At 43.3% G+C, this 14702-nt stretch overlaps 1 protein-coding gene across 5 annotated transcripts in view; it reads left to right on the top strand.

The window, feature by feature from the left end:
- Nucleotides 1-14702, top strand: part of SMARCAD1 (SWI/SNF-related, matrix-associated actin-dependent regulator of chromatin, subfamily a, containing DEAD/H box 1) — an 81477-nt gene that overhangs the window by 7655 nt on the left and 59120 nt on the right. For all 5 annotated transcript variants that reach the window (XR_003093183.1, XM_025199511.1, XM_006020052.2 and 2 more), the window contains exon 2: nt 10205-10379. Coding sequence is in view for 4 of the 5 variants with exons in the window: in XM_025199511.1 (XP_025055296.1) it covers nt 10205-10379 (175 nt within the window). In the remaining variant the exon portion in view is untranslated. The remainder of the gene's footprint in view (nt 1-10204; nt 10380-14702) is intronic.

Genomic DNA, 14702 nt, shown 5'->3' with positions numbered 1-14702 from the left:
GCTTTTTTGAAGTCAAGATATATGACATCAATCTCTTCTCCCTTGTCCAGGTGATAGATCACCTGGTTGTAGAAGGAAATGAGATTGGTCAAGCAAGGCCTATCTGCAACAAACCCATGCTGGCTATCCCTCAGAATGTTGTCATTGGCCAACATAGACATTAGGGCTGGAAGGCATTAAGGATGGCCTCTTTTAATAAACTTTTCTAAGATCTTTCCCGGGTTAGAAGTCAGGCTGATGGGCCTATAGTTTGCCAGATCCACTTTTCTCCCTTTCTTGAAGATAGGCACCACGTTGGCCTTCTTCCAGTCTTCGGGCACTACACCAGAGCGCCAGGAGTTTTCAAAGATCTGTGCTAGAGGCTGGGCTATGATGCTCGCCAGCTCCTTGATTACCCTGGGGTGTGATTGTCAGGGCCGGCTGACTTGAAGGTATCCAGCCTCTCAAGGTGTTCCTTCACGAGGTCAGCTTCGATGAAAAGCAGGGGATCTCCCTCACCCGGACCTCCCTGTCCCATAGTGGGCATGGGCGTCCCATGGGACTGATGCAAGACCAATGCAAAGTACCCATTTAATAGGTTGGCTTTTTCCTGAGCGTCAGTTGTCCCATCTGGTTTAGCAGGGTCCATTGTTGCTCTTGCTTTTCCTCCGGCTCCCCACGTATCTGAAAAAGGACTTTTTTATTGTCCTTGATACTCAAAGCTAGTTGGAGTTCAGTTGCAGCTTTGGCTTTCCTGGTTGGGTCCCTGCAGGACCGGACCAGTGCAGAATATTCCTCCTTGGAGGTGAATCCCATCCTTTGTAGGCCTTTCTTTTTAGCCTCAGGAGATCTGCTAGATGGAGAACAACAGGGGCTGCTGTGCCCTCTTGCTGCCTTTCCTCCGAGATGGAATAGAATTAGCTTGTACATTGAGGATCGCTCCCTTGAGGAGCAGCGCTCTTCCTGAACTCCCCTCCCCCTGGGGTTGTGGTCCCTTAGGGCCTCACTGACAAGCCTCCTGAGCTTGTCAAAGTTGGCTTTCCTGAAGTCAAGGACTTCAGTGTTGCTGACTGACTTGCCAGCTTTTCAGTGGATGGTGAAGGTGATCAGCTTGTGGTCGCTGTTACCCAGCTTCCCATCGATCACTAGGTCACCAGTTAGGTCATCCCCAGTAGCCAGTACCAGGTCGAGCAGCGCTTTACCTCTTGTTGGCCCGTAGCCAGGTAGAGGTCATCCATGCACGACAGGAAGCTTTACGACTGCTCGGATTTTGCTGAGTGATCTTCCCACGAGATGTCTGGGTAATTGAAGTCGCCCATTACCACTATGGTCCTGGAGCATGCTGCCTCAGCCAGTTCCTGGGCAAACTCCTGGTCAAGCTCTTGACTTTGGGTGGGAGGTCTGTAGTAGACTCCCACCATTGTGTCCCCTGTGCCATGTTCCCCACAGAGTTTAACACAGAGGGTCTCCAGTCGTCCACCCTGGTCACCAACATCAGCTTGCAGGGATGCGTAGCTTTCCTTAACATAGAGGGATGCACCCCCGCCCCTTTTATCTACTCGATTCCTCCTGTACAGGGTATAGCCATCTATACCTGTGGTCCAGTCATGGGTGGAGTCCCACCAGGTCTCCGTTATCCCTATGACGTCGTAATTATTTGCGTTAAGCACGAGGACGAGTTCCTCCTGCTTATTCCCCAAGCTCCTAGCATTTGTGTACAGGCAGGCAAGAGTCCCCTTGGGGGGCTCTTGCCTTGCCCACAGATTGTACCAGCCCCCCCCCCATCCCCCAGCAGGCTTAATTTAATGCCCGATGGAGCAGGTCAGCCAGTCTGGCTGAGAAGAGCCTTCTCCCCAGCGGAGAGAGGTAGAGGCCATCTCTTCCCAGCAGCTCGCTGCCTCTCTCAACTGGAAGGATCGAAGAGAACACCTGTGCCCCCAGACCCTTTAGCCCTGCTCCCAAATCCCTATAGCGCCTCATTGCACATGGGAAAGCACTTGAATAAGGAAGAAATCACTTCCCAATAATGAAAGTTTTTGAGGTGTATTCTTAAAATCGTAGAAATTAGGGGCTGGAAGCGTCGTACTGGTGGCTCACGTTCATCCTGTAATCAACCATAACCTTGAGGTCCCTTTCATCTTTTTTGCTGGCCAGGATATCGCCTTCTAACCTATATTCATGTCACTGGTTGCTTCTCCCCAGATGAAGCACTCTGCATTTATCCTTATTGAACTACATCCGGTTTTGCTCCACCCATCTTTCCGGCTTCCACTTGGATCCCCATCCTATCCCCTAGCATGACCACTTTCCCCCATAACTTTGTATCGTCCGCAAACTTGGTCAGCATGCTTTACACATTCTCATCGAAATCATTGATAAAGTTGTTGAACAGCACATATGCACTTTCTACATCCTAACGTACTTTTTCTCTTTATTTGGGTCCTTGTTATCTCATTATTCTTAACAGGTTGAAACTATTTAGTAGAGGTGTACTGATACATTGGTCCCATATTGGATCAGCATCAATATAAAGAAAATTAACAGTATCGGCAATTGGTGTTGTTTTTGCTGATGTGGCCAATTAATGTTGCCAATAAATGCCCCATGCATGTGTGCAGCTCCTGTGCAGCATGCAGGCAGCTAAGAGCGCAGCCCAGCAGTGTGGAGATCAGCTGAGTCCAGCTGGTAAGTCTGTTGAGGGTGAGAGGGGGCGCAGATCAAGGCCCCATTGGTGAGGGAAGCAGTGGGGCTGGGGCAGAGACAGGCGCTGCACAGCTAGGAAAGGTGCAGGATGGAGCCACACGTAGCTTGTATGGGGGGTGTGGAGAAGGGGTGGTGGCTCCTGCCACTACATGCACCCTAGGAGGGCATGGGGGATATGTGCCCCCGATCTGCTTGCACGGTGAGGGCAGGCTGCTGCTGTGTGCTGGGGGCAGGTCTGCATCGGGCTATTCCTGGTGGAGACGACTGGGCTGTGTAGTAGTGGCATTGGGAGGGGGGCTATGGCAAATTTTGGGGTGGTTGCAGCCCCCTCCCCCATAGCCCCCCTTCCAGCACCGCCCTCCCCAAGTGCAGCCCAGCCCCCCACCAGGAAGAGCCTGGTGCAGCCCTGGCCCGAGCCTGCAGCAGCTGCCCACCCTCACCCCATGCGTAGGTCAAGGGCACACGCTGCCCATGTCCTCCCGGGGTGCATGCAGCAGCGGGAGGCTCCCCACACCCCCAGATGAGTCGCTCATAGCTCCGTCCTGTGCTCCACCCAGCCCTGGCTGTGCAGAGCCTGCCCCAGCCCCACTCCCTCCCTCATCATGAGGGCCTCGATCTGCCTTCCCCACACCCCTTCCTTCTCCCCCCATGGCCCTTCCCCCACAAGAGACTTTACCAGCTGGATGCCACTCTCCATGCTGCCTGGCTGTATATCATATCGGTATCGGCCTATATGGCTTGCTAAAAATGAGCCATTGGTACCTGCTCAAAAAATCTCTTATCAGTGCACCCCTACTGTTTAGGCTTTCAGCACCTTTACAAAAATAAGTTTACAATAATTTTGTTTAGTTTGTTTTCAGACTATTAGAAGCTAAAGTTAAGCCTTTGAAAATGATTGTGTTAAGTGACTTAACAGAAATTCTTAACTGGTTGGAATTTAGTTTTCAAGGTGGGTGTTAACTTCCAGGAAAGAGGTGGAATACAGCTTTTCTTTTTAAGAATACTTCTGTAAAAAACATCCCAGAGTAGCTAATAGTTTGTGGTTGGTCACTTTAGATGTGAAAGACATTTGTACATGTTCTTGTTTTGCCTTATGTGGACTCAATCTTCCATGTTCTGTGTGCATTGTTAACCATGGATTTGTTGGATGTTCTGTGATTGGTGTCATGTTGCTGGGATTGCTGAGCTCTGTACATGTTTGTAGTCCAGTAGAACGCTCACCTGGCTGTCTTAAGCCTTTTGACAGTGGGAAAGGCTTGAAAACTAGAACACGCAAAGCAGCGTTTCTGATGGATTTAGTAATTTAGCATTTTGCTTGGGTTTGCTCAGTCAGTGATTTTTGTGTTAAGAGCAGGGCAGGTGCTATGTTCAGTGTGTACATTTACAAAGTATCTAGCATGTGAGATCCCTGACTGGGCCATCTTGATGTTTCTAGAATATAAACTGTAGTATGTAACAGTCTTGTGAGTGTTTAAAAGTTGTTCTGTTAGTCTGTAGTTCATTATTTGAACGTGAGCTCTTTAAGAAATGTTTTGAATTCTCTAGCACAGCGGTTTTCAACCTGTGATGGGATCCATAGAACTGTGTCTAACGCGTCTGCAAAAGATAACTGATCAATCAAAAGTATGTGAATACTTCGGCAGGCAATGTTTTTTGGTTAGATAGATGTGATATCTTTTATTAGACCAACTGAGTAGTTGTGGGGGGGGGGAAGTTCTGTGAATACCTTAAAAATTCGCTTAACACACAGTTAAAATTCAAAGAGTTTGGCACCACCATTTGAAATCTCTTGGGGTTCCACAAATAACAAAAGGTTGAAAACCACTGCTTTAACAGTCCTCAAGCATTTCTCCCAGGAATGTTGTGATGAATGTATTTTTAAAGTACGAACATACTTCAAACTGAAGTTCAACACATCCTGTATCTTACCTGGTACTTGGGTATTTTTTGATAAATAATTATAGACAGTGTTTCTGTTAGTATGCATAAATAGCAGTTTTGTCCTTAACTTGTACTTCTGAGGAGATGGTCACAAGAGGTCTCTCCTCTTGGCACCTTGTTTTTTATGACAGGCAAAACGTAGTTGTCAGTTTCTGTTGGCTTATGACTAAGTGAAGAGCTTTTGAGAGTTACCGTTAGCCTGAGACAAACTTGTAAGCCTTCCAACTACAGGTTACCTAACAGCAGCTGCTTTAAATCACCTCTATTCCTTTAATCATGACAAGCTGCCTGGAATAATTAACTGTTGATGTAGTAATAGCTATTTAAATGACTATAACTTGTTCTAAATATCTGGGAAAGACCTCTTTTGTTATGGATATATAATGCACTTGTTCCTGTTGCAAGGTTTTATAAGTGGGATTGGTGGTGATGTAGAAAGAATTCCCTTTACAAGGGATATAGACCTCCTTTCCATTTGACTTCAAGATTTCTAAAAACAGGAATGATATCAGCTTAATTCTTTTAAGAAGGTATTTTACATAAGGCATTCAGAACAGTAACCATCCCTTTGACATCCCAGGTGTGTTTTCTCTACATTAGGTAGTTTCGAAAGAAATGTTACTGAATGAACAAATAAAATGCTACCTTGTCTTTGGTTGCTTTAAACCTACCATATTTAATCAAGCATAAGATGATCCAGAATATAGAGCAAACCCTCCAATAGTTAGATACTATATATTGGAAAGTTTATAATTTTTTTAAATAATTTTCCAAGTATAGAATCTAATTATTGGGGGTTTCCCTTGAATTTGTCCCACTCCCACTGATATAGCAGGAAAAATAAACTTGAGGGGGAGGGGGTTCAGGTAGCTCTGTTGTCCTCTACCCCCTTACCCCTCCCTACCCCCTCTTTTACATGCAAGTGAGGGGCAAATTTGAAAAACACTGACCTTGAAATACAGGTATTTTTATTCATTTGCATATAGGAAATGATTACAGATATCCAGAAACTTGGTTTATCCAGAATGAATGCATTTTATCTTTTTTGAAACTGCTGCAAGTTTTAGCACAGGTACTCCATAAACACACTTTTAAGCAACAGTTTTGTACGTCCTTACATATAGCACAAACTATGTATGATATTAGTCCAAAGCCAAAAGGCTCATGATTTGTTATGCGGTTCATTGGGCTGGGCCCAAGCAGAGTCAACCGTTTCAAGCCATGATGACCCCACTGCTCAGCACTGTGCAGTATATGCGAGTATTCCAGAGACTACCCCCCCGCCCCTGCACCAAGGATCCATGTGCTAATTATCCCTCCCTTCCCCACACTGCCCTTCCTCCATTCATGACTGGAACTGGGTGTTCTGGTCAAGTCCTGAGATCCTACAACATTTTATATGCAGATGAGGCGCACAGCAACCTGGTCCACCTCATGAAGCATTGGGCCACACTAATCACATGTGACAAGCTGAGACACAGGTCAGCAGGGATTCTGGGTAAACTGTTTGAGGCCTCGTTTGGTGATGTTTTTCAGACGCTTAAAGCTGGTGAAGAAATGGGAATCATTGGAAATTACAAAGAAAGGCACAGCTCAGTTGTGGATGTGAAGTCAAGAGAGAGACCAAATGTATTCAGTGTAGTGGTTCACCATGGCTTGAAAGGAGTTGGTGCTGAGGGGAACAGAGTGCGATGGGCATTATCATGGAAAAATCATAGACTCATAGAAATTAAGGGCTGGAAGGGACCTCGAAAGACCAGAGTCTCCAACCCACTATCATATACCTTGTTCAGATGGGCTGCACAAACCTATGCTTGTGATTGTGCAAACTTGCTGATGGAAACGGATGTGGGTCACATGTTTCAGTTATGCTCACTGTTGGCTGCATATAATCAACTTCATAGTTGATTTTCATTACTGAACACATGCTGTTTTTGGAAGCAGTTTAAGGATAGGCAATGTATTTAGTGAGGGTTTTTTGTACGTGAATATAAAGTATGGGGAGTTTCCCCCCATGCTGGGGGCGAAGCCTCCAAAGCCTCCTTCGGTATTCAAGAAAATTTGGTATTTTTGTTATGTAGCCCAAGGAGTTGTTGTTACCAAAACTGGCATATCTAGATGTCAGGGATATGCTGTAGGAAATAGTATGATATCTACTGTGGTAGCACAGGAGAAGGCTTCTCTTTCCTGATTTTCTTCCTTTATAGACTACCTCTCTTGTTATGATGAATTTTGCCAATGCTGCTACTCTAGTTCAGGCTTTTTCTCTCCATGTCCAGCCATTGAAAAAATTAACTGCCATTCCCAGCTGCAGGTCACATTTTGGTTTTGTTTTGGCTTTGCTAAAGGGACATCATTGAAATCATCTTGATGACTGCTTTCTACGCAAACCTGTTAAAAATGTTTAATGGCATGCCTTGGGGTTCTTCTCTATACTCCTCTGTATAGGCAGTCCTCGACTTACAACGTTTCAAGTTACAACATTTCACACTTGCAGCGTTTTATAAATTGACACCCTGTTTCACCTTTATGACGTCAGCTTCAACTATACAATGCTTGATCCAACATGATGCAACACCAGCAAACAACTTTGCTGCATCACTCATCTCCCTGGAGAACATCTGTCCAAACTTCCTTGGATGCTTTCTTTAAGAAAGCAGACAAGACTCCAGAAAAACTTGCAGCCAAGACTCCTGAGAAGACTCCAGCCAAGAGCCCTTCAAAAAGTCCAGCAAAGCTGCCTCAAAGAAGTTCTTCCAAATAAATATGATGCTGTTTACAATATAGTACATTAATGTAGCTATATTACTCATCAATAATTGATTGAGTACAAAATTCTGTGGTATTTTTGGTGAAAATAGGGTATCAGGCCTTGGTTCAGGAACCAATCCCCCATTTATAACATTGTTTCCTATGGGGAAAATCGGTTCTGAGTTGCAACATTTCGACTTAAGATGCTGTTTTCAGGAACCAGTTGTGTCATAAGTCCGAGGACTGCCTGTACTTACACTCTACTGTGGACTCCCATAGAAGATGTTTTCAGGTAGAGATGGGCAAACAGATATAGTATGTAGAGCAGGGGTTTTCAACCTTTTTTAGTCTTAGTGGCCAGACACGGGGGGGGGTGTTGTGGGTTCTGTAATGATTTAATCTGTCCTAGCATTTCAGAATTTACTTGTTAGAGGCTTCCAGATCTTCTACACTCTTATATCTACTGGTGCTTTGCCTTTTTGCAGACCTGAAAGCAGCTGATGGATCTTATGCCTCACCTATATCCCCATTTTATGCAGCCCCAAGACAGCTGGACCTTTACTATGTACCTTTTCTTTCTTTTCTTTTCTTTTTTTAAGAGGAAAACCAATTTGAATAAATAGGATAGGAAACCTAGGAATTAGGTTAAGTAAAGTTTTTTTTTTTTTTTTTTTAAATAGAAAAATTTAATACTGCTAGTTTTGTAGCAAACCAAATTGAGGGGTCAGTGTATAACAAACTGAAACACTGAAAATGAAATGTACCACCATATTTACACAAATTAAGATGAGGCTTCCTCCTCCCCCCTGCCTCCCCCCCACCCCCAGTCACATGGAGAAAAAGTTCCTCGTCTTACATTTGTGTACAAGGAAATGTTGCCTGTTATTAAACTGCTGCCAAAAGCAACACCTGCTCAATAATGGAAACCAGTTATGAAGTTGATTAAATGTAGCCAACACTGAGCATGACTAAAACACATGACCCACATTGGGCAAACTTGGTGATAGAAACCTACCACAAGGATAGGTTTGTGCAGCCCATCTGAATAACGCATATGGTAGTGCCCATTGTGCTCAGCCCCCCACCTCAGTGCCAGCTTTTTTTCTTCTTTTTTTTTCTCCCAGGTCATGTTGAGGCACTACACTGAATACATTTTGACTTTCTCTTCACTCCCACAACTGAGCTGTGTCTTTCTTCCCCATTTTCAATTATTCCTGTTCATTTGCCAGCTTAAATATCTGGCAAACATCACCAATAGGGTCCCAAACAGTTCACTTAGAATCCCTCTGTTTACCCCTCTCTCAAATGTCACTGACTGAGAACTGAGTCACAATTGCTTTGGGCTAGAGATGTCAACATGTACAGTGCCCTATTGTTTCATGTAGGGCACATTAAGGCATTGAAATGCTGTGGCTTTGACACCAGAGAGTGGTGGGAGTGAGTACTCAGCCCAGTATGCCTGTCAGTAGACTAGTTGGGGGAGGGCGAAAGGAGTGTTTGCACCTATGCTTTGTGGTTCCAGGGATGGGTGACTTGGGGGGGCCTTTTTCACTTTCCTGCTTTCCCTTCTCTCCTAAACTTTAGTTCAGTAAACTTGAATAATCTGCAGTTGCCTGTAGTTTGCAGTGTGCTTGCCTAACTCTAGGTTCATGGGAGAGAAATGCTTGGACCCATGTTTTTTGGTTCCCAGGGCTTGTTGGGTACATTGTATGGGGCTGTGGATGAGTAAGAGTGGGGACACAGCTGCTTGTTAGAAAGGTAGCTTTAATGAACAAGAAGTACAAAGGAGCTCATTGATGTTTAAAAGTGCCAATGAAAAAGAAAGGGACAGTAGAGTGCTGATCATATACCAGAGTGCCAGTTGCAGCAGTGCTGGAGAGGTGAGGAGCAGTGAAGTCTGGAACTGCTGGAGGATCAACTAGATTTGGGTCATAGAATGGTTAGAGCCACACACAACACTGAACTGGCTCACAATGAACCACTTCAGAATAATACTTGATTTTCCAGGTGTACACTCTTGAACAGTTCTAGCCATTCTATATATCTGTTTGTTTTGGGTTCAAACTGCATATAAACTGGATTGCTTCATGTGTAGCCATACCCACACCACTTAATTGTCATTATGATGTTGAGTCTAGTTCAAAGTAATTATCCATGTGATGTAACCTGGAATCGTAAATCAGAGAAAATCAAAGTTCAGGTTAGTCGGGTATTTTAGCTTAAATACTTTGTCATTCTAGTGTCAGGACTTGATCAAGTGCAATATGAACTTGAATTGTTCATTTCAACAAAAAGGCTGAAGTTTTTGAAATCACGTTCATTTAAATCTGAGTGGTATTCTAATACAGGAATCGGAACTGGTGCTAGAGGTGATTTATCTTTTATTAGATCAACTAGATCTTTACAAAAAAAATTCTTTATTTGCAAGCTTTTGGGCACAAGCACCCTTCTTCAGGCATACGAGTAAAGATCTTTTTTCCTATGCCTGAAGAACCCAAATAAAGACTCTTTTTTGCAAAGATTTAGTTGGTCTAATAAAAGATATCGCCTCTACCACGAGTTCTGATTCCTTTTACCTAATACAGCTACAATCTGGATACCATTCTAATATAGGATTTGTGTCAAGGAGAACAGAGAAATCTCTCTTTCTAAAACCTGATGCATGGATTTTTATGTAAAGATGTGAGCTTTTTTTTTTTTTTTTTTAATTTTCACTTTTTTTTTCACTGAGAGATGATTGTGACTTCTGTGTTGATGCACTTATTAAGATTAAACATTTGAATTTATATTTCGTATTTGTTCTTCCTCTCTCTTTCTATGGCTTATGCAGAAGATTCAAGTGTCTCAGAAACCCCAGAAGTAGAAAAGACAACAAAGCTCTCACATTTCAAAAATCGCAGAAATTTACAATACATTGACGTATCCTCTGACAGTGAAGATCAGGAATCACAAAATTGCTCTACTACAAAACACGATAATGTTCTTCAGAGGGATGTTATTGTGATGTAAGTATTCAGAATTCCAGTCTTGTGTAATATTCATACACAGTTGTGAGCCTATGATTTTTATATGTCTATTTAAGATGTTTATTTCATGTTTGCTGTCTAAATACCATGGTGTTTTTAATGTCTTCCACTGATGTTGGGTTTTCAGCTCAAAAAGCTTCAGCTTTTAAAAGAGTTGTTGTCTGTTTTGTGTACTACATGGTTTGCTGGAGAAATCCCAGAATACCTGGGTTTTGAGAATTCTGGTAAGTGCCATTTTGATAAATATTCAGTGATTTCAAATACCACCAAATGGAAGGGACAAACATATTTTGATTTTTTTTTTTTTTTTAAAGGTTAGCTGAAATAATTTGTATGTTAGCTTTTACTTTAGTTTGCTTCCTTTCATTCTGGTTTTAGTGAAAAGAATTACTTTCTTCTGTAATACAGAAGTGGTGACCAAATCAATTTATATTACTTCTTTATTATAACTTTTCAATCTTCAAAACTGTATGATCCTTCTCAGTTTCTCTGACCTTAAGGGAGCACAATTCATAGGAAGAGAGGTATTACTTCAACATATAGGGCACTTCTACACGTGCTCTGGGGGTGGAAGGTGCTTTAATTAGAGTGTCTCCTTGACCCGCTCTAAAGTGCTGCAGTGTCTCATGTACCAGTATCCCCGTGCTTCAAAATGGCAGAGAGGGAGCTTGAACTAAAGCTTGTCAAACAAGCTTTAGTTCAAGTACCCCCACCACCATTTTGAACTGTGAGGATGCTGATACATGTGACGCGGGAGGCTGCTGGAACACAGTAATTGCCCTGCTCCAGCGGACTCAGTTAATAAAGTCTGTTCTGACATTCTGTAATTACAGCGTGTGGGAGCAGCCTCCAGCACATCTATAGCTGTACCCATAATGTCTGATATACTAGACACCCATAATATCTAATATACTTTACAAGGTAAAAAGTTCTCCACGCAAGTACTTTTTTTTTTTTAATGGCTCAATTTTCAGAAACTGTCGGGGTAAGCAGAGTGGGACCTTTTTCTGCTTTCCATCACATTTGCTTTTCTCTCTTATCAACTGTGGTAATTAAAACAGTGTTACCAGATTTGCCCATTACTTTGGGGTGTGCTCATTTAAGGGATACGTTTCTAGGGTCTTGGTAATTCTGTCAGTGTGCTGCTTATGTTATTTGTGTTTCTATACGGAGCTGTACATTTCCCTTCTGCAAATCCTCACCCCCAATGGAGCTATCTTGCAGGACTCAGTCTCAATGGGGCTGGGTTCCTCCAGTCACCAAATCAGTCATAGACACAAACACACACGTTAATGTGACACACCTGACCCGGCCGGGTTGATCAGCATGGACAGGCTGACACCCTCATATGCCAAGAATCAGTTCATCAGAGCAACAATAAACTGCAGTTGGACACAAGCACACAGGTAAACAGAATCCCTCGGAATCAGTCTGGGTGTCCAGCTGACACCCTCATGGGCCAGCATTCAGTTCATAAGGGCACGTCTGAGTCAAACTGGGTCAATCAGCCTGTACAAGCTGATCCCCTTATGTGTTTCAAACTCGGCACGTCCCAATCTTTGGCCTCTTGATGAGCAGACCCCACAGTATTTTTGGGCTTCACAGGGATCTTTAGCTTAAGTAAAAGAAGCGTTGCTGCAGAGCATGTGAAGAAGGAGAAATAGAAAAGGAAAAATATACCCAGTTACTACCAGTTTGACTATAAAAGTTATTTATTGCTAAGTATATGAAATATATAATGGTACTAATAGTAATAGACATGCAAAGGAAAAACAATCACAAACAATTACAATACTACCTAAGTGTTTGGTGAAACTTAGCTCAAGCTTAACTGATACAGTTCAGGTTCAGAAATTTATGCTTAGAGAGAGAGAGAGAGAGAGAGAACGCACTGGGATCTCACCAGTCCAAAGTACTCAGGTTGCAAAGCTGACAGGTAAAGTTCATAGCACAATCCTTGAAGGGAGATGATATGTTTCCTCCAGACTCTCGAGAAGAGCAGTGGAGTATCAGAGAGATTTTTCTTCTTGAAGCATACACAAACTGCTGCTTTTTTACAGATTTTTATACCTTCAGTCCAGCTTCTTCAAAGCATTCTCAATAGTGTAAATCATTGTTTTCTCTTGACAAGGGGTTATCTGGTTTGGAACATCTCAAGAAACTGATTGATACTCAGGAAATGCTTAAGATTAGGGAGTAACCCAAATACTTGGGAGCCAGCTTGAAATTCCTATGGATGGCAGATATACTGATGGGATATCTCATGGTTTCTTCAGAAACGATAGATAGCTTGCAGCATCAGGGTTTTGGATTTTTACTTGTTGTGAAAAAGTCTCAGCTTAGCATGACTTTTCCAGATCTTGCTATAGTCTTTTAACAGACTTAAGGCAATTATTGGAGTGTTTATAATCTTTGGGCAGGAGGACTTCCACCAGTCGTCCTGGGAAAAGTATGACAACACTTGTGGTCAGGGCTCCAACAGGCTGGACGCTGTGATGAACCCCTTTACCATTGTTCAAATGTTGCCCATACCCCCTCTAACTCGGTCTCTTTGCCTCAGCATTCCCTAACCCGGCAACCGAGTTTTAGCCAATCAAGTTTAAATAGACCTCCCATAGTGGGACCGGGGAATGTACAGCCCGAGATGCCTATTAAACTTTACTTCTGCTTAGAGGTGTGTTGGGGAGGCGGGGGGGGAGTCTTGTAAATCCAGATCAGAACTGGTGTGATAAATGCTGAGCTGGGTATGTGTCAATATGGGTTGATTAGCATTTGGAGCACAGATTACCCATCATGCAATGCTTCCCTGCTTCTCTGGTTCCAGAATTCACTGCAGTCTCTGCTTCGGGCTTTCTGTTCTCCATCTCCCATGTAAATGAATGGTCATTTGGTTCCATCTCAGATGCAAATAAGACCTAGGGCAGTTGTTTCACTCTTGTCACCCTTATCTGGAGGGTCTTAGGCGTGTCTCTCACTGCATCTTAATCAGTTTTGTTTAGGTGGGGGGGAAGGGAGGGGGAATTCTTTGCGAGTCAGACAGACTGCGTCCTGTGCAAGTTTTCCCCAAGAACACAGAGCTGAGATGTAACAACAGAAGCTTGAAAAAAACTTATGAAGGGTGTTTTTCTGCCAGTTGTTGGGAACTGGAGTAGCATAGAATTCAGAACAGGAAGACTTTCCGCTGTGTCTTTGTGGCTTTCCATGCAAACATCAGGTACATGTGGGGATGGAACAGGAGGAAGAACAGCTGTATAGCACATGAGTTGGAGGAATAGGTGCTTATGGAGAGGGAGGGGAAAAGACAGGTGGTAGAAGGGAGGGGAATACATGTAGGGTGATGGAGAGCCAGGAGCTGAAAATGGCAGGAGCAGAGAGGGGAATAATAAGAGTGGTAAAAGCGGAAATCTTAGACCAAAGCAGAAAGGAGAGTAGCAGCCAATGGATATATGTGGTAAAGAGGTTGGGGACGAGAATGGCAGAAGGGTACGTAACCCATTTTCTCCCTCCCCTGGAGTAGAGGTTAGACTTCTCTGTTCTATTAATAATCTTAAACTCTAGTACCATAGAGGTCAGGTGCAGCATCAAAGGTTCCAAGCCTGCAGGTCATTTGTGGGGGTATATATCTGATTTTGAAAAACAACAGTTATTGACTTATACATCACTTGACTTTTAACAAAACAAAATCATGTCAAAACTATCCTAGCTACCAGTGGTTCCATGAGGTCGAGAGGAAAGAACTGTGGTAGGTCTGCAGGTTCCAGTCCTGCTAATATAGCTGACCACAAAGATGCCAAACACTAGGTCATATGGGGAGCGGTGGAGTGAGGGGAGGGGGGGCTTTGGTTGTGGGAGGCAGGGGGAAGAGAAAGCCTATGTATTTATATGGCAAAAAAGTGATATAAAAAAAAATGTTAAAAGAATATTGCTGAAGTTGTCAAACCAAGCATTCTAAAGTTAGGAAATTTTAGAATTAAAGACTGTCCGGGCAACCTTAATTTGCTCCCATGGGCATATACGTCATGGTAGTCTGGTATTCCATGATTGCATAGTGCGTGTTTCCGTAGGACAGCTACCTCCTTCAGTGCACAGGGCAGGTTGTGTTTTGGAGAGCAATCAGAATTGATAGCGAAGGAAGCTACATCTACATTCCTCCTGTTTCATCATTTTTGTCATTGGAATTTTTGTCATTACAAAGAACTGTCTCCTCTATCATTCCCTCCCTGAGCTGTTGCTTTTTAATTCTCCTGTAACCTAGGCTTCCCTCATTCTTCTGCAATTTTCCCTCCTTTGTTTCTTTTCCCT

Source organism: Alligator sinensis, unplaced genomic scaffold (assembly GCF_000455745.1).
Source record: "Alligator sinensis unplaced genomic scaffold, ASM45574v1 scaffold194_1, whole genome shotgun sequence".
Taxonomy (NCBI): Eukaryota; Metazoa; Chordata; order Crocodylia; family Alligatoridae; genus Alligator; species Alligator sinensis.
The sequence above is the reverse complement of the archived record's forward strand: the minus strand, read 5'-3'. Positions and strand labels throughout refer to the sequence as shown.